Source organism: Garra rufa, chromosome 12 (assembly GCF_049309525.1).
Source record: "Garra rufa chromosome 12, GarRuf1.0, whole genome shotgun sequence".
In the NCBI taxonomy this organism is placed as follows: Eukaryota; Metazoa; Chordata; class Actinopteri; order Cypriniformes; family Cyprinidae; genus Garra; species Garra rufa.
In genome coordinates this window covers 36,239,313-36,260,338 of record NC_133372.1, presented here as the reverse complement: position 1 = coordinate 36,260,338, position 21,026 = coordinate 36,239,313, and the positions used below count along the sequence as shown (strand labels likewise).

Genomic DNA, 21,026 nt, shown 5'->3' with positions numbered 1-21,026 from the left:
CACCGACTGTTACGAAACTTTCCTGGGATCGTTAATAGTTACGCCTCCAACATTTGCATCACCAATCATCGGTAACGTCAGCACATCAGTAAAACAAGGCAAGCCACTGAAGGGACACGGTTAGCTTAATGCTAGCGCTAGCCTGTTACATTGCAATACATAGGATTTCACTTACTACATAAACAGAGAGATGACTGCGCTGATGATGGCGAATGATTTACAGATCTTGAGAATCACTGACGAGCAGCTGAACTTGTGTGGTAAGAAGCACTCCCTCTGCATTGTAACTTTACACAGAGCACATGCGATCACAATAATGAGACTAAAATGTCGGAGATTCAAAACGGCAGATTCAACAAACCGCATATTAAAAGCGGCTAGAGCTCCCACGGGCAGCCGTTTCCTAATGGTTAGAGAGTCGGACTTGTAACCCAAAGGTTGCGGGTTCGAGTCTCAGGTCTGGCAGGGATTGTCGGTGGGGAAGGTGAATAACCAGCACTTTCTCCACCCTCAATACCACGACTGAGGTGAGCCCCTTGAGCAAGGCACCGTACCCCCAACTGCTCCCCGGGAGCCGCAGCAATGGCTGCCCACTGCTCCGGGTGTGTGTTCACAGTGTGTGTGTGTGTGTTCACTACTGTGTGTGTGCACTTGGATGGGTTAAATGCAAAGCACAAATTCCTAGTATGGGTCACCATACTTGGCCTCACTTCACCTCCTTTCCTTTCCTTTTCTTAAATATATATTTTTATCCATGTGCCAGCTATAGAGATGAGCAGCTCTGTGAAACAGCCAATCAGAGCAGAGCTCATTAATATTCATGAAGCTGCCAAATAAGGACAAATGGACCTGTAAAACCATTTCTGGAGATTTTTTGCCCTTTCCTATGCCATATACCTTCTATGTAGATATCAGAGAACAATTTAAAATATTCTCTCAATGCATTCTATGGCACCTTTAAGATATTCATTCTTAACAAACTTTCCTTTTGGCATTTTCATTTTTAAGGGCCTGCATGGTTTGGTTCCAGAGATACTGGAATTTCAATATCGTTCCAAGAGTAAACATGTGTATAACTGAAAAAGTATTAAAGATATCACAATATGATTTTAGATCCTAGATGTTAATAAACTTTTCTTTTGGAATCTTAATTTTAAAAACCCTACATTGTTCAGTTCCAGAGATATAGGGATCTCAATGAGGCTCCATGTCCAGACTATTGAATATTACCCATTTTCAGTGGTTGAAAGGCAAATATGGTCACTTTGTATACAGCTGATATTTATTTTATTTAAAGAAGAAGAAATAATGTTGAAATTAGAATTGTATCTTGTTTCCCTCTATCAAAACAATTGCATAGAACAAACCTGTTTGAGTGTCATAAATATTATTTTCCAATTTTTGAGGAACCAAGGTGTGTTGCAGACATCTAATGAAAACCCTAAAGAATCATATCAACTTATGAAAATGTGCATCCGATGCCCCCTTTAAAGTTACAGTAGGAAACACAGTCTGTTTAATTATAAAAGTCTGAAATATATTCAGACACCAGAGCCGCTAACAACACAGTGGATTAGTTTTGTTTTTTGATGGTAACATGCCACAGAATGCATAAAAAACAAGAAAGGGGCAGAGTGAGCAGAGCTTATTAGCATTTAAAGAAACATGCACTGAAATGGGTCTCTGTGAACAGAGCTGTTTTTTGATGAGGTAAAAAGGTGTTGTTTTTCATAACCTTTGAGGAATTTTAACCAAAGTATGTTGCAGATGTTCCTGAAGAGTCAAAACAAATTGTGGAAAATAGTTATCTTATGTCGCCTGTAAAGCTACAGTAGCAAACACAGTCTATTTAATTATAAGGGGCTAAAATGAATGACTAAATTACGATAAGAAATGCTCCAAAAGTGTAGAATATGGTCCCTTAAATGACAGGAAAGCTGGCTTAAAGGAACTGTATGTAAGAAATGTATTTTAGTTAATCATAAAATGGCCCTGACATGTCACTAGACATTAAGAAATCATGTTCATTTCAAATACTTTATATCACTGACAACAGTGGTCCTGTCAGGATATTGTCATTTAAAAGTGAAAGTTGCAGCCCACAACTGATGTTATTGTTGTCATTTTGTGTTTTGGTCTGAGGCTCCACCCTCCAGCTACCAATCACGAAGTCAGTAGAGTTTTGTCATCCGGGTTGCCAGCTCTGTTACATCTGCGTTACAGCAGCAGCTATGAACGTGTCGGATAAAACATGTATAAAGTTACGAAACCTAAAAGACCTCGTTATGAATCCGAAATACGTCGTGACAAAGTCCGAAATAAAACAAGGATTTGTATAGGAGATGCCTTTGAAAGATGGAGACGGCTGAAAACGGAGAAGAATTTGAAGACAGATGCCAACGTTGCTAATTTTCTCCTGGTCAGGTAAGATTCATCTATGTTTGGCTAACTTTGCTTCCGTACACAGTGGATTTTCCATGGTCGGCCATGCTAAATGCGTTCATAAAAAGTGTTATATCGCACCACTAGCAGGGTATGAAAACAATCTATGTTCCGACTAAATAAATAGAACGCGGCAGCAGATTACTGTCAGGGATTTGCCGTGTCGCGCCGCATCCAGTGTAGACAGCATAATAGGTTCTATTGTATTTTGTCGCGTCGCATCGCGCCGTGCCGCTCGCATTTGGTGTAGACACGGTGTGTTACAGTACATCTTTACGAAATATTTGGCTAATCGCCATTAGTAAATTTTTGCGATACATAATTACTTCGCAAAGCATCTCTCGTGAAGCAACAGAAGAAAAAAAATACTGTGTAGGACTCGTCACTTGCCATTGGAAGCTCCTTGTGGCAGCCTAGGTTCCTGCTGGATCCTGCAGCTTAGCTGGCAACCTGGAGTCAGGGGGGAGAGGGAGGGGATACACCGTTCTACAGTATTTTGAAAGTGATTGCAGTACCAGTTTTAGCCACAATCCTACATACGGTTCCTTTAAGAAATCCCTACAATAAAATGCAGGTTGTAGTTTTTGGACAAATTCAAAGATAAGTTTGAGTAGGAGTTTAAGATTAATTAGTTGTTAGTAGTTAGTAGTTATTTGTGCTCTTCATTTCAATCAAACCAAAGAACCCAGCATGCACTAAAGGTCATCTCATTGAAAAGATCTCAAAAGACAAGCACTTGAAGTACTGTAACTGGGTTTTAATCTAATCATTGTACTGGGCAGGAACAAGCTATTGGGACTTTGAATGCTCTCTCCCACAAAAAGACTTGCCTGCCATTATGTCTGTAGTTTGAAATTGGATTCTTGGGATAAATTTTGCCATCTTGTTCTGGGTCATTCCATCGTTGACCTACATTGAATGTGAATGATACTACATGTATACCAAACAGCTGCTCAGTACAGAGTGAACCAGGGAAGCAGGCCAGATCAATTAAGAGTCTTGTTCCCATTTTACCCTTCCAGTTTCACAGGACGTTTTACATCTCAAGGGAGACAATTCCTTATTGCCGCAGGACTCCAATGAATTGAAATCTTGCCTTGAGAAATGCTTTGTGTTGCGTTGCATTCCATTTTGCTGGTTTGGTTTAGAAATTTCCTTTGCTGGCTGGGGGTTTGAACAGAATAATAAACTGCTTTTGATAATTTGCTTTCAAGGATTTGAAACCTGAGCAAAGGCTAAGGTTCTTTTTGAAAAGCACAGGACCAGATGGTTCATTTACTAGGCAGCTCATAACTTCCTCAATTTAATTTAGCTGAAAATGTGATAGCTTCTATAATTTATTTTTAAAAAACAAGTCAAATATATTATAAAAATTAGTACACAAATAAATACATTAATATTAATATTATTTATTACAAAATAAATACTACTTTTTTTTTATTGTTTCACCACTTCTGCCCGTTTTCATGATCTCCAGGCCCCTCAAACCCACAGCCAGGCCATGTGGTGGCGGCTACGTAAAGTTAATACATGGGGCTTCTCTCAAGGGCAATTACAAATGACATTGACATATGCAGATGTGGGTTATAATGAGATATGGTTTCACGGATTCACACTTTCACTGCACCCAAAGATTACGCCTTCCTTCTCAACAGTCTCTGATGGGTGCATTACCATAATTAAACATCACTTGCTCTGTAGTCTTCTCATGCAGTGTTGAAATGTTGGAATCTATCCATTGAATGGGTTCTTTTTTTTTTGGTATTGATTAAGTTTAAGCCATTTTTTCATAGGAATTGAACTTGATGGAGAGGAAACCACAGTCAAGCATAAGTGCTGGCATTTTTTGAAAGCTTGGAGTGCATCAGATACTTACATGTACTATTACAGTAGAGTAGTGCTCTGTGGTTTGGGGCTGCTAGACCACTTGAGACCTTGGTGTGATATACTGTACAGGAGTCAGTTTGTATGAGTTTCTTTATTTAAAAGCCAGGGAGAAGCATAGAGATAAATTGTGCAGCAAACCTATTTTATTTTATTATGTTATTTTGTACTCCTTTTCTAAGAAAATTAATATTAATTGCTACTTACTTATAATTATTTATACTGTAGAAAGTGATCAGATAAAATGAGACTCAATGTCCGTTAATCAGATCTGCTGAACACTAAGAGTTTTCTGATTAATTAAATAGTTAATCATTTAAAATATGAAAAGATCATATTTTGATAATCTGTACCGGAAACGTCTAGGTTACGAAGGTAACCCTCGTTCCCTGAAGGAGGGAACGGAGACGTTACCTATGTGAACTCGCTTGAGAGTCCAATCATCTCTGAGCCTTATTCAAAAGGCCAATGAAAATTGGCGAGTGGCATATGCATGTCAAGCCACGCCCCGTACATACGGGTATATAAGATGGCGGCATGCAGCCAGTCATTCAGGTTTTTGCTGAGGAGCTGTCAGCGCGACGCTAGGGTCGTGGCAGGGGATGTAACGTCTCCGTTCCCTCCTTCAGGGAACGAGGGTTAACTTCGTAACCTAGACGTTTCCCTTCAGTCATTTCACTACGACATTACATATGGGAACAGACCCTATGGAACAGGCCACGACCCTGACGCCGCGTTACGCACAACCCCACGTGCTGACAGGCGGACGTGTCAGCAGATAGAAATTGTAACGTAACCTTCCCAACGCCCTGAGGGCCAATTAAGAGGGGCCCTACAGGGATGCCAGTTGTACTGAAGCAGGGGTTGGGGGGGCGGAGTACATGAATTCTTTACATGTGGAAATGAGAATAATTCATTATATATCCATAAATATCCATATTCCGCTGGAATATTGAAAAATATAGCCACCTGCGGGGCGAAGGAGACCCAGGCAGGATCACAGTCAGGGGCTACTCCGCATCTAGGCCTGACTGCGGGGCATGGAGGACCTAGGGTTCGCCGGAGGGAACATTCTGGGAAAATGGCGCACGGATCCACGTGAGAATGGCGCAGCAAGCCGACACCAGCCGTCCTCCCGCTCACCTGAAGTCTTTATGTTAAGACACGGGAGGATACGGCCTCTACGCGGAGGTTGTAAAACCTAGCGAAGGTATTAGGTGTCGCCCAGCCCGCAGCTCTACAGATATCTGCTAGTGAGGCGCCATGAGCCAACGCATAGGATGAGGCAACACTCCTAGTGGAGTGAGCATGAACACCTAAGGGGCATGGCTCTTCCTGGTATAGATAAGACAGGGAGATGGCTTCTACCACCCAATGGGCCAACCTCTGTTTGGAGACAGCATTCCCTTTCTGCTGACCTCCGAAGCAGACAAAGAGCTCCTCGGTGCGTCTGAAGTGCCGAGTACGGTCTACGTATATACGCAGAGCATGAACAGGGCACCGCAGCGCAGAAGCTGGGTCTGCCTCCTCCAGGGGCAGAGCTTGCAGGTTCACCACCTGATTGCGGAAGGGCGTGGTGGGAACCATGGGCACATAACCAGAACAGGGTCTCAGGATTACGTGAGAATCTCCGGGCCCGAACTCAAGGCACGTTTCGCTGACAGAGAAGGCTTGTAGGTCCCCTACCCTCTTGATGGAGGCCAGTGCAGTCAGGAGCGCTGTCTTAAGTGACAGGAATTTCAGCTCAACTGACGTAAGTGGCTTGAATGGGGCTTCCCGTAGGCCGCGGAGGGCGACGGAGAGATCCCAAGAGGGTATGAGGTGCGGTCTGGGAGGATTAATCCTTCTCGCACCTCGCAGGAACCTCACGATGAGTTAGTGCTTACCCAGGGATGTTCCATCCACTGCATCATGATACACTGCAATAGCAGCAACGTACACTTTGAGAGTCGAAGAGGACAGCCTGCACTCCAACTTCTCTTGCAGGAAGGAAAGCACTACTGCAATCGTGCATCTCTGTGGGTCCTCTCCTCGAGAGGAACACCAGTCAACGAACAAACCCCACCTCAGTGCTTAAGCCTGCCTCGTAGAGGGAGTTGGGACTGAGTGATGGTATTTACCACGGCCTGGGGAAGGCCGGCGAGGTCTGACGCGTCCCGTCCAGGAGCCAGACATGCAGGTAACACAAGGTCGAGGCGCGGGTGCCAAATTGTGCCCATCCCCTGAGAAAGAAGGTCTTTCCTCAAGGGGATCTTCCAGGGAGGGGCTGCCGCGAGGGAAATGAGTTCTGGGAACCAGGTCCGGGTGGGCCAGTGTGGCGCAACCAACAGGACCTTCTCCTCGTCCTCCCTGATCTTGCACAGGGTCTGTGCAAGGAGGCTCACTGGGGGAAAGGCATACTTGAGCCCCGGAGGCCAGCTGTGTGCCAGCGCGTCTCTGCCGAAGGAAGCCTCGGACAGGGAGTAAAAGAGCTGGCAGTGAGAGGATTCGGGGGAGGCGAACAGATCTATCTGAGCCTGGCCGAAATGACTCCAAATCAGCTGGACTGTCTCGGGGTGGAGTCGCCATTCTCCAGGGTGGGTGGACTGCCGTGAGAGCTGATCCACTGCACGGTTGAGTTCCCCTGGTATGTGAATGGCACGTAGCGATTTCAGCCACGTTTGATTCCAAAGGAGCAGACGGCGGGTGAGTTGTGACATGTGAGGATAGCGAAGACCGCCTTGGCGATTGATATACGCCACAGTCGGCATATATCAATCGCCACGTGCTGTCTCTACGAACAAGCACGTGTTTCTGACGCAACGTGCCACTGCAGTCGAGGTCCTGTCCAGGAGCCTGATCCTGCTTGCCCGTTGCATACAGCACCCCAACCCGTGGTGGAGGCATCCGTGTAAACCACGACATGCCTGGACACCTGTCCCAAGGGCACCCCGGCCCGAAGGAAGGCAGGGTCTGACCATGGGCTGAATAAGCGGCGACACTGTGGGGAAACGCCAATCCGGATTGTGCCACGGTGCCATGCCCGTCTCGGGACTCGGTCATGTAACCAGTGCTGAAGCGGTCTCATATGAAGCAAGCCTAGTGGCATCACCACGGCTGCAGCTGCCATATGCCCCAGGAGCCTCTGAAATGTTTTGAGAGGGACCACTGTCTTGTGTCTGAATAAGTCCAGACACTTCAGCACTGACTGCGCACGCTCGTTCGTGAGGCGGGCTGTTATATTGACCGAGTCCAGCTCCACACCGAGAAAAGAGATCCTCTGCACTGGGGAGAGTTTGCTCTTCTCTCGGTTGACCTGAAGGCCCAGATGGCTGAGGTGCCGAAGCACCAGGTCCCTCTGTTCGCACAACAGATCTCGCGAGTGAGCTATGAGAAGCCAGTCGTCGAGATAGTTGAGGATGCGAAGGCCCGACTGCCAAAGAGGGGTCAGGGCTGCCTCCGCGACTTTCGTGAAGATGCGGGGAGAGAGGGACAGGCCAAATGGAAGCACTTTGTACTGATACGCTCGACCTTCAAAGGCAACCCAGAAGGATGAACATCCTGGAGAAAAGTCAGACTGCCATAAGCAGCGCTTACCTTCATCCCTGGTTCCTGCGCTGGCGATATGAGGCTCCGAGTCCGGTTCCGAGGAGTGTAAGTGCTGCTCGAAAGGGGAGCTTAGGGTCGGAGCCCCAGAGGTGAGGAAAATTGCTCTTTTGGTGAAATTGTGGGTACCGCCGACCCGTGGGTCGACAGCGGTATTTGAATACACAGTGGCTCCCGGTCCTCCACCGGGAGCGGGGGCACTGATGTTGTCATCCCCCGCAGAGCAATCTCCGTCACCTCCACCTGCTATCTGCGCCAGATTGAGCCATAGGTGTCGCTACCTGGACCACAGCCGTGGACATCACCTGACAAAGGGACCGCACCGTGAACTTCGTAGCACAGAGGGCGAAGTCGGTGGCAGCGCGGAGTTCCTGCATTACATCCTGGTCAGGACCACCCTCATGCAGTTGTTTTAGCGCCTGGGCTTGGTAGACTTGCAGGGTAGCCATGGCGTGCAAAGCTGAGGCAGCCTGTCCAGCGGCATGGTAAACGCGGCCCGCAAGGGCGGACGAGCGCTCACACACCCTGGATGGGAGATGCGGCCGATCCCGCCAAGTGGCAGCGCCACACGGGCATAGATGCACCGCAACAGCGTGCTCGACCTGGGGAATCGACTCCTATCCCCGGGCTGCCCCGCCATCGAGGGTGGCGATGGGAGAGGAGCTGGAGCGCGGGCGAGATGAAAAGGGCGCCCACCATGTTTTAATCAGCTCCTCGTGCACATCCGGGAAGAATGGCACCGCGGGAGCCCTCCCCAGGAACCAGTCATCCAGCCTAGAAGGATCGGCCGGAGGCGCCTGAGGCACCTCCAAACCGATCCCCCTGGCGGCCCGGAGGAGAATAGCCGAGAGTTTGGGATCAACCTCAGACGGAGCAGCGACCACAGTGGGGCGCTGGCCCACCGAGATGTCAGCCTCACCCTCAGACTCTCCCTCTGATGCTGCGACAAACATCTCTTCCTCCTGTGGAGCGCCAAAGGAGACGCTCAGCCCGGCTGGCGGGGAAGCGTACTGCTCTGGCAGCTCAACGGGGCCACGCTGAAGTGCAGAAGGTCGCAGGGCTTTGGGGGCCGGCGGCACGTTCTGCACGGTGACTCGTAAGTCCCCCTCGTGTCTCACCACGGCGGCCGAAAAGCATTGGCGGCTTAACGATGTGCCGTGGGATGACGAGGGGAGCCGCCTTGCGAAAGAACGGCGATTTTTCAGTATGACCATGGTCATGCGTTCGCAGTGAACGCACGAACCATACGTGAACGCGGCTTCAGCATGTTCTCGCCCCAAACATGTGAGGCAGTGTTCATGTCCGTCTTGGGAGGTGAGGAAACTGCCACATCCAGCAGCGCACGGCCGGAAAACCATTCTGAGAAGAACGTCTTACACAGCCGTGAGAAATTGCACTTTTAGTCCTGGTCTGCCTAGGGAGGAAACTCAGTGTGGCTTGCTCGCTGGAGAGCAGGAGGCTTTAAATGGCCGTGAAAACGGCCGCCCGCAGGATCCCACTGGTGGCTGCCAAAACACTCTTTTAGATGTTTGCTCTTTTCGATCTGCAGCACGCCAGCGGGGAGAGAGCAAACTCGCAGGAACGTCGTTTTTTTTTGTTTGTTTGTTTTTAGAGGCTCGAGCAGGATGGCTCCGAAGCAAAAATCTGAATGACTGGCTGCATGCCGCCATCTTATATACCCGTATGTACGGGGCGTGGCTTGGCATGCAAATGCCATTCGCCAATTTTCATTGGCCTTTTGAATAAGGCTCAGAGATGACTGGACTCTCAAGCGAGTTCCCATATGTAACGTCGTAGTGAAATGACTGAAGGGAAACACGCCTGATTTTAACATGCTGTATGCTTATCTGGAACAATATTAACTCTCACTCTGCATATGCTTTGCTCATTTACCTGGTCCTGGCTTATGTAACGGTGGAATAATTAGTATCGTCTTGCCAATTAGCCACAGTGTGTGTGTTTTACTGAGCTCCTGTGTGGCTGAGAGAGCTGGATCTGAGTGAATCCCGCAGGCTAGTCACTGAGACTGTTTATTTAGGTCCACACAAATCTCAGAGCACAGCAGCCATTTTAAAGGGAGGGATGAGTGTCTGAGTTTGCAGAAATCTGCAGCTAGCATGACAGGGAACATCAGCATGCCTGCCTCAGCTCTATTTTGGTGATAATTGCATAATAAAATGGTATACTAGACAGATTGCTGTTGAAAACAAGCACTTTGTTACTCAAGCTACTTGCTGTTGCAAGTACCCCAAATTTTATTTATCTTTTATGTGATGCAGATGTTGTTTTGGTCATATAAACCAGTGTTATTTAAGTATCAAGGTGTTACTATTATAGTTATTATTAATATTTTGAATCTGTTTTTATGTTTTCTTCTCATTGCGATTTTAAAGAACTCAGAATTTTGTTGTGTTTGTCATTTTTAGCTGAAATAAAAAGCTTTTTTATATTTTATTTTATTTATAGTTATAGTTTAAGTTAGTTTCAAGTAAACATTTCTTAATGGTTTTTATTTTTGTTTTAAGAAGTATAAGAACTTTACTTCTTATAACTATAAGAAGTAAAAAGTAGAAAAGAAATCTCAGAATATGACATTTACAATTCTGAGGTATAAATCTGATTTTAATATGTGAGAATAAATAAGATTTTTTGCAGTATAACTTAGGGGTCAACCAATTATCGGCTTTTATGGTAATTTTTAAGTTTTTATGGTTATCAGTATCGGTCATTTTTACAACTAATTTGCAGATGAAATAATTTAAAAGCATTTAAGGAGTTTTTGTCAGAGCCCTTTTTATTCCTAATTTTGACAATCTGTGTGTGAATCATGAAATAACAGAAGTAATTTATAGAGTGCTTGGCCCCTTAAATGTGACCAGAATAAAAAATAAATCTGAATCAGTCTCTGAATACTGTTTGTTTTGTAGTAAGTACCTGTTCTCTCATTTTTTAAAACTCTGCCAAAATTTCATGGCACGAGCCAAAAAATACAAAGCATGCCTTGAGGTTATGTTGTGATTCATGAAATATGTTATGAATGATAATGCATCATGCTTTTAGAAACTACTGTTTATCATATCAGTTAAGAGTGTATTTGGTGCCTTGTGTAAATTATTATAAATTATTAAGAATAAAATTTTCACTTTTCTTACAGAGCTTTTCCGGCGATCTTATGATTAGAAACATCCAGCTTAATCACGGTGGGAAGTACGTTTGTCTCGTCGACACGGACGTCGAGAGTTTGTCTGCTGATGCAATATTGGTCGTTAAAGGTAGGAACAAATTGTCTTTTGGTTTATATGTCCACATGCACGATATTTGCCTTCTGCGCCCATTGTTTTATATATTTACAACCGTCTTCCACAGTGAAGAGCTTCTTGCGAGGTGTGTATTTCAATGAAAGGGCACTGCTAATGTAGCAAGAGTTCAGAGAGTGCTAAATGTGTCACTTGGGATGGTTTATGGGGCCTCGTCTTCGCTGCTGTTTTTGTGAGTCACATTGGTATTCATGGCCATTACGCATCACGGCTCTGTCCCAGGTGTTTGGAGAGGAGCTGTTTATCATAGAGGATGTCTTTAATTGGCTCATTTACACATCGGCTAAGCAGCACGACGGGCCCCAGAATGCAGTGCAAATGAAGAGAAAACATTTAAATGGCAGAGAGGTATTTGGAGCAGAAATGCGAATCATTTAGTTGCGCATATACAAACGTACACACAAACACACACCTTGTTGCCCTTGCTAAAACTCACGCAAGCATGCAAGAGCACAAAGCGCTCGCCATGTCTAACACCTCAGAACACACGCTGATAAAACAAATAGTCGACTACTTATCAGAGGGAGACAGTTTCCAAGTCATTAATATGCATAATGCATGGAGCGAATTTAACGTTTGAGCAGGTGCGGAGTATAATCAAACACTCCTAATTAATTCAATTCCATATGGGTTGTGTGATTGAGTCAGGTCCCCCCAGCCCTCCAGATTTGGTCGTGGTGGAGGAGGTCACAGACAGCACAGCCCAGCTGTCCTGGAGCCCAGGCCAGGACAATGGAAGTCCCATTACTGGATATGTCATCCAGGCCAGGACTCCTTTTACTGTCGGCTGGCAAGCTGTCGACACAGGTACATCACACATCACAGACATATGCCATTGGGTTGATGTATTTAAGCTGCATTTGATTCAGCTGGCAGTACATGAGAGGCACTGCCAACTAAATAGACCCATCTATCATCTGTGTCTTTATATATAGAGTTTATTATCATTTTGAAATAGCTGTTATTTTATATTTTCATTTTAACTTTAAAGTTTCTTACATTTGATGTTCTTTTGTCCTTTTTTAAATTAATTTATTTTTACATTTAAAAGATTGAAAGAGTTGAAAACTGAATAGTTGGGCTCTTATTTACATACTATAATAGTGTTTATTAATAATTTGAAGTAGCGTTTACTTTTTATTTTCATTTGTAATTTTAATTGTATAGTTTCTTAAGTGTGTGTTTCGTCTTGTGCTATTGTCATTTTATTAGTTATTAGTTTTAAGTTTCATTTTTATTTTTACATTTTAAATTCGAAAACCGAACAGTTGAACTCTTTAAAATTTTTGTGGAAATCAAAATTTTACTTTTTTTTTTTTTTTAGTTTATAGAATTTTTTTATTAGTTTTGTGTAATTACTATTCAATTACTATGTTCATTTTATTTGCTTTTGTCATTTTTATTTGTTTGTAGTTTTATATTTTATTTTTCATATTTTTATTTTTACATTTTTAAAATAGTTGAAAACCGAACAGTTGGGCTATTTAATATTTTTGTGGAAACTGAATTTTACATTTTTGCTATTTTTATTTTATTTTATTTTATTTTATTTTATTTTATTTTATTTTATTTTATTTTATTTTACTTTATTTCATTTTATTTATTTATTTATTTATTTATTTATTTATTTATTTATTTATTTATTTTACTTTATTTATTTTATTAGTTTTGTGTAATTTTAATTACTATTTGATTACTGAATATAATATTTTAATTTCTTTACAATTGTATAATTTATTTATAATATTATCTATCTAGTCTTATTTATATACTATTATAGTGTTTATTAATATTTTAAAATGGCTTTTATTTTTTATTTTTCATTTGTAATTTAAAATTTACAGTTTATTAAATTGTATGTGCATTTGTCATTTTTATTAGTTTGTAGTTTTATTATTAATACTATTTTTATTTTTATTTAACTTTTATTGTTTTCTTTTTCATTTGTCATTTTAATTTTACAATTTTACAATTTTACATTGCATTACATTTTTGCTATTTTATTTTATTTTATTTTATTTTATTTTATTTTATTTTATTTTATTTTATTTTATTAGTTGTATGTAATTTTAATTGCCATTTTACTGCTTAAACTTTTAGTTCTTCAACTATTTTATTTCAGTTGCTGTTGTATTTTACTATTCTTCTTATCCTCAGTTCCTGAGGTGATCAATGGGAACACTCTGACTGCAACCGTGGTGGGTTTGAACGCTTGGGTGGAATATGAGTTCAGAGTGCTGGCCAGTAACAGTGTCGGGATGGGAGAGCCCAGTCCCCCATCTACCAAGATCAGAACAGAAGATGCTAGTGAGTATGCTAGTGTGAGACTTCTCTGAATCTCTTTGCCTTATTTCAGACAGCCACTGAAATTGAAAGCACTGGAGCAAACCATACATCCTCAATTCTCCCATCATCTGTCACATCCATCACTTTTATTCCACATGCAACACTCAAACCTATTCCAAGAAACATATTCTTTTATTCACAAATTTCTGAGGGATGTTTTAAAGAAGGTAGAACCTCTGAGTTTAGAGTCTTTATGTGATGAAAAATTCAATGCACTTTTGATGCTCAAACATGCAATGAAGAATCCCAATCAGAGCTCTGCCGGCGGCATTTTAATCTCTTCTTTGGGTTTTTGCCCGCAGTGCCTGACACGGCTCCCACTGATGTCGGAGGCGGAGGAGGTACCAAATCGGAATTAGTGATAACATGGGAGGTAAGTCATTTGTCAGATTTTACTGCTCCCTCGGCCAGCCTGGGCTAAATGCCGGTGCTTAATTGTGTAGAATGAAATGTAGCTCTTTTATGATCATTGTCCGCACCAAGAACCCTCCCTCCTGGCCTCCGGTCTACAGGCTTTACAACTTCTCCTCCAAATGGAAGTTAACTCAAGGCTAGAGAGTGTCTTTTAGGTTTATTTTCTCCACAAATAGGCTTCATTCTGTTCAGATACATCATGGAGGAAATAAAGGTTTACCAAGGAAAAAGTCAAAAAAAATTTTTTACCCCCATATTTGTCACCATGTCAGGTAATTTAAAGGGATAGTTACCCAAAAATGAAGATTACCCTATGATTTACTCAGCCTCAAGCCATCCTAGATGTATAAGACTTTCTTTTTCAGACGAATACAATCGTATTTATATAAAAAAATGTCCTGGCTCTTCCAAGTTTTATAATGGCAGTGAATGGGTGTTGAGATTTTGAAGCAAAATAAAGTGCATCCATCTATCATAAAAAGTGTTCCACACAGCTCCGGGGGATTAATAAAAGCCTTCTGAAATTAATTGAACCATGAAAGACTGGCATTTCAGTGGATGACATAGGATGTAGGCATAGTGTAAGTTACGGTGAAAAGTGGTGAACTCGGAAGCGCAGTAAAGAGAACAAAACAGAACACTAGTCACGAATTGAAGTACAAAAACGAGGATTTGTAGAGAAAAATGTAGGAGGATTTCGATATAAGCCAAGAGGAGACTGGCTTTCCTTTGCTGTAAACAAAACTCGGTTTAATGAGACTAGCATATACTTACTGCAACTTGGGAAAAAAATAACACTTTTTAGCGCCACTCAGTGGACATTTCACATCGAATATGTTACAAAGTGTACATGGCGGTACATATTTTGCGTCTTGCGAAAACATTTTCGTCATGAGATCAGGCTCGGTAAATCAAAAAAATGGGGTAATTTTCATTTTTGGATGAACTATTCCTTTAAGGCTTTTAAACGTTCCATCTAGTCTTTACTAATATGAAGTCATGAAAACTGCATGCATAATAATAAAAAACGACTTGAGAAAGAAAGTGCTCTTTAAACTAAGTGCTAATAAAGCCCTGTTGTCATGTGGGTCAGTTGGTATGTTGACCTCAATTTGTTTTAATATCACTATAGTTTTGTGTTCCACTCTAAGCCTGTTCCAGAGGAGTTGCAGAACGGAGAGGGCTTTGGTTATATCATCGCTTTCCGGCCAGTGGGCATGGTCACTTGGACCCGCGCCGTGATCTCGGCACCCAGCGTCACCCGCTACGTATTCCGCAATGACACCATCCCGCCGTTCTCACCATTCAATGTCAAAGTGGGAGCGTTCAACAACCGTGGAGAAGGACCTTTCAGCAGTATTGCAACAGTGTTCTCCGCAGAGGAAGGTAGAGTGGATTTGTGTACATCAGCACTCACGATCAGCAGCAAACTCAGAATAGCTTCATATTTTTAGAGATTTGTAGTGATATCAAAATTTTGGCTGATTTAAACAACTGGTAATTACTTATTTAAAGAATAATATAATAATGCGATGGCCAATAATATGTGATCCTGGACCACAAAACCAGACTTAAGTAGCATGGGTATATCTGTAGCAATAACCAAAAATACATTGTATAGGTCAAAATAATCAATCTCTCTTTTATGCCAAAAATTATTGGGATATTAAGTAAAGATCATGTTTCATGAAGATATTTAGTAAATTTCCTACCATAAATATATCAAACTTCATTTTTGACTAGTATTATTCATTGTTAAGAACTTTATCTGGACGACAAAGGCGATTTCCTCAATATTTAGATTTTTTTTGCACCCTCAGATTCCAGATTTTCAAATAAATGTCAAATGTCTCAAATCAATGGAAAGCATATTTATTCAGCTTTCAGACGATGTAAAAATCTCAATTTTGAAAAATTGACCCTTATGATTGGTTTTGTGGTCCAGGGTCACATATAATTATTTTAATATATAAAATCATTATAATATTTTGCAAGCCTCTTTTGCGAACATTATGGTCCAATTAGATTGAATGTACTTCAGATCAGTCATTGAAATATTTACAAAAAGCAATAAACTATAAGAGGTAGTACATTACAGTGATTTTACCATAAATAAACATTTTTTTAATTAGGTACAATGTTTGAATGTAAAAAAAGACAAACATTTAGTGCTGCTTTTCTACAATGTTATATGATATTATGTGATCTTCTTGTCTCTAGATATGGCTCATATGCAGTACCATTCAAAAGTTTGTTTTTTAAATATTTTTGAAAAGTTTCCACCAAGTCTGCATTGATTTAATCAAAAGCAGTAATATTGTAATATAATATTACAACTTAAAATAACAGTTTTCAATATTCATATATTTTATATTAATAGTATATTATATTTATTCCTGTGATGGCAAAGCTGAATTTTCAGAAGCCATTATCCAGTCTTCAGTGTCACATGATACTTCAGAAATCATTCTAATATACTGATTTGGTGCTCAAGAAACATTTATGAACCATGTTGATAATTGTGCTGCTTAATATTTTTGTGTAATGAATAGAAAGTTTCAAAGAACAGCATTTATTTGAAAATTCTTTACTGTCACTTTTAAACAATTCAGAAATTTTTTGAATGGTACTGTATGCAAATCTCCACTATTTTCAGCAATAGCAAAAACAGACACATATTTGCTATAAAAAAAATTATAATTACAAAATAGTACAATTAGTTCATATCACTAATCCTACATACAGTATAAGCCTAATAGTCTGAGTCCTGATGTTATCTGCTTTCAATTTTGGCCTAATCATCCGGAAATACAAATATAGGCCAGTTGTTGTGTGGAGCTAAAATATTAGGAACACACAAACACTCAGCAGACTCAGTCGGACTCAGCAGCAGTCCCTTCACGTTCTCAAATGCTCTCGGTTCCCTCCCTTCACACATACAGGTGTGACCTTGAATGAGAATGATGGAATAAGTTGATTGAGACAGCTTACGCCCCTCCTCCCTCGTTCAAGCCGCGAATGACAACCTTATATTAGTTATTGCGGCTATAGGTTACAACAAATCCTGCTAGACACTTACAGGCCTATTCATGTGCTAGAGTGTTAATTGAATTTTCCCAGCAGATTGTCTCCTTCTCTGTCAGTCACAGTTCCCATTAAAATGAAGTAGGGCCTCTCTCAGGTGAGACCGGGGCTTCATTCTCTGACTTAATCCAATTTTACTTCGATGGCTGTGTAAAGCTTTTTGAGTAACGTCTCAAAAACGTTAACGTCTCAACGTCTCTCCGTTCCTCCGCAGTGCCGAGCGTGGCGCCGGAGAGACTGTCAGCAAAAAGCCTGTCTGCGGCCGACATCGAAGTTACCTGGGAGCCGACTGCGACGACCCCTGAAAGAGTTCTCGGATATGAGGTTTGCTTCACATTGTCTTCCCGTTCGCCACATTAAATGTCATGTTTTCGCTGTAATAATGCGATCCGCATCTCGAGCGATTATTAAAAGTGCTTCTCACCTCTCCCATGCCACCTCAAACAAGGAGAATGCCAGTGTTTAGACAGCGCTGCTGCTTTGTTAAATGTCTGCGGCTCTTAGAAGCTGGATGAAAGCTCTCCACTGGCCTTTCAAGAATGCAAAGAGAGTCTCGCTTTCTCACAAGCCACTCTCTCCATCTCTGTCACCCCTGCCCTGCGGCACAAAACCGCCACGTTGCCATGGTAGCGGCCATATTGTCTGGAAAGAATAGAACTATCATGTCACTGGATTCTAGATGAGGGGGAAAACTTTTTAGGTTTTATTTTTGTCTCGTCTTTGGTTTGCGAGGACTGAAAGACCAAATCAAAGCAGCGTGGATCAAGGAACTGCGCTGTATGCGTATATACCATTTATTTGTGCTCACGCTCCTTTGAAGCACCTGCCGCATTTGAAATGGAAAATTCCTTTTTAAACTATGACTGCATTTCCTTTTGCACAAAGCCGAACAGTAAGGTTCAAAAGTCTGAGACTGCTAATGCAGATGCATTTACTTAGCGATTTTCTAATTTAATGCTACTTTTTAAAATGTGTAATATCAGCATAATAATTTGTTCTTCATCTTCATATTGAATACACATAGTGTCAGAGATGAGCTTCATTTCGAATCATGGCTTGGATTTTGCATTAAATTTGTCACACCTCCAGGAAGCTCAATTCCAGGAATTAAATTTGGAATAACAGGAGGAATTGGATTTACAAAAGCTTATTAAATATGATGAAATTTACACTGCCATTCAAAAGTTTGGAATCAGTAAGATTTTTTCAATGTTTTTTAAAGATGTTTCATATGCCATCAAGGCTGAATTTATTTGATCAAACTTAAATTTAAAATAACAGTTTTCTATTTTAATATACTGAATTTTCAGCATCATTACTCCAGTCTTTAGTGTCAAATGATCCTTCAGTGTTGCTTAATTTTTTTAAACATATACCTTTTTCAGGATTCGTTCATGAATAAAAAGTTAAAGAGAAAGCATTTATTAAAAATAGAAATCTTTTCTGATAATAACAGTCTTTACTATAACTTTTTATCAATTAAAAACTTCCTTTTTGATAAAAAAAAGCAAAAAAGATTACTTTTTTAATAAATACTGTCCTTTTTTATAATTCATCAAAGAATTACGAAAAAAAAGTATCAGGGGTTCCAAACAAAAATTTTTTTTCGGTAGTTCAACATTGATAATAAATGTTCATATTAGAATGATTTCTGAAGGATCATGTGACACATAAAGTGGAGTAATGATGTTTTGCATCACATGATTAAATTATATTTTGAAGTGTGTTCAAATAAATTGTAATAATATTTCACAATATTTTCTGTATTTTTGATCAAATAAATGCAGCCTTGATGAGCAGAAAAGACTTCTTTAAAAACATGAAAAATTTTATTGGTCCCAAGCTTTTAAATGACAATGTACATCATTCAAAAGTTTAGGGTCAGTAAGATTTATTTATTCATTTATTTATTTGAAAGAAATGAATATTCAGCAAGACACAGGCTTTTACGTTAAAAAAAATACTGTTGTTTGAAGTGTTTATTCAACAGAGAATTCTGAAAAAATAAATGGATCAAGGTTTACACAGAAATATTAAGCATCACAACTGTTTTCAATAGTAATAAATTAAAAATGCACCAAAATCAGCATATTAGAATGAGTTCTAAAGAATCATGTGGCACTGAAGCCTGGATTAATGACTGCTAAAAAATTCAGTGTTGCAGTGACAGAAATAAAATCAGTAAGAATCTTACATCCCCAGTAATGTAAACGGTAGTATAATCTATAGGTGGCATTAAACTAACTCTCTCAATATAAGCTAAAAAAATACCTATCAAGTCAAAATACATCTAACTTCTTTTGATTTTTTGTTTTATTTTAGTTCTACGTACTTGCATTCAGTTTCAAATTGAAATTCTGCATCCTGTTTGCAGCATCAGTTCAAATTTAGAAAACAAACTGAACTGACTTCTCAATTCAAGTCTTAATGACACAATATACTATACATCCTGCAAAAACAGAGAGAGCAAAAGATAGAAAATAAATAATTTAGAAAGATGCCTCCCTTGGGCAGATCTCATTAATGTCTAATTCTGAAATTGGCTTAAATCTCCCTATACTTAATGCCTCAATATTGATATTACATATGACCCGGGGTTAATAATTGATTATTTCATTTCCGCTGCCTAATTGTTTCTCACCTAGCACACAGTTAAAAGTTAATTGAAATTTCATATCCCCAAGAGAATCTACATACCATTTCAAAAGAATATCACATTTCCAGGCAGCCAGAGATATGTTTTCGAGCTTGTCATTTAGAGAAAAGACACAAATGATCAGCTAAATGAAGTGAAATATGTGTATCAAATATCTGAACTGATAACTTTGCTATTGATTGTTGTGAAATCAAGTCGTTGAAAGACTTAATAGAAACCCTGTGTAATAAATTCCATGCATATCATATCTCACCTACTTTGGCAGCGGATAGAAATTCTTGGCATTTGCTTTCTATATCTTCCTGAGATTTAACACTGTAAACAAAATAAACATATTTCCATTAGAAACCGTTTAAGATTAATGAACGTGCCAAAAACTTTTTGATTTTCATAGTAGCACGTCTTTTGAGAAAAATCTGCATATTTAGGGTCACGACGGGTTGCAAGAGTTGCAAGAATGATTGTAATTGTTTTGGCAGAGAGCTGTTTACAACTAAAGTCAAGGATATATAAAATGCCCTTGTTGTGTGTCCTGGCGAACAGGTGGTGTACTGGGAAGATGACACCAAGCCGGATACAGTGGGTAAAGTGCGGATCACTGGAAACTACACAGCAGTGAATGTCAGCGGCTTGCAGGGGAACACTCAGTATTATCTAGCGGTGTGTGCCTTCAACACTGCAGGAACTGGCCCCCAGTCTGTACCTGTCAATGTTACCACCAAAAAACCACGTAAGTAGTGATCTGTCCATTTCAAACCATCTTTAGAGAACATTCCATAATTGTATGTTGCTGACATGTTTATTCAGTGTGTGCATTGTAGTTCGAAGATGTAATTTACTCATCCGCAGTGCTATATGGAAAATAACGTTCTATGGATGTCTATACCTATCTTTCTTTCTTACATTTACCTTTATATTTTACTTTGCTGAGTGTTATGGGAATCTATTTCTGCCTCAAGAGTTTTTTTTAGATAACACCAAATCTTACAAAGCTTTCTGAAAGATTTTTGCTTGAGGCGCCTAGTAGTACATAAACTAGCAGAATTGTACATTCACGCTTTGTTTTTTGAGTTATGTCTGAGAAAGATTGAAAACTTATAACTTTTGGACAGATCACTAAGTCTACACACACATGCTGTGAGCCTGCTGTGACATGACTTGAAGGTGTGTCTTCCAGCTTCCAACTTTTCAGCTATCTATTTTTGTAGTAGTCAAGTAAAGTAAAGTCATGTTTATTTATAAAGCAGCATAAATTGACCCAAAGTGCTGAACAACTCTCACTCAACTAAATTAGAGAG

At 40.6% G+C, this 21,026-nt stretch overlaps 1 protein-coding gene across 2 annotated transcripts in view; it reads left to right on the top strand.

Moving 5' to 3' along the window:
* The window catches only part of cntn3b (contactin 3b), a 76,946-nt gene that overhangs the window by 47,133 nt on the left and 8,787 nt on the right, over positions 1-21,026 (top strand). For both annotated transcript variants that reach the window (XM_073851309.1, XM_073851308.1), the window contains exons 13-19: positions 11,066-11,183; positions 11,877-12,035; positions 13,386-13,535; positions 13,877-13,947; positions 15,140-15,374; positions 17,287-17,396; positions 20,272-20,458. In XM_073851309.1, the coding sequence (XP_073707410.1) occupies positions 11,066-11,183; positions 11,877-12,035; positions 13,386-13,535; positions 13,877-13,947; positions 15,140-15,374; positions 17,287-17,396; positions 20,272-20,458 (1,030 nt within the window). The remainder of the gene's footprint in view (positions 1-11,065; positions 11,184-11,876; positions 12,036-13,385; positions 13,536-13,876; positions 13,948-15,139; positions 15,375-17,286; positions 17,397-20,271; positions 20,459-21,026) is intronic.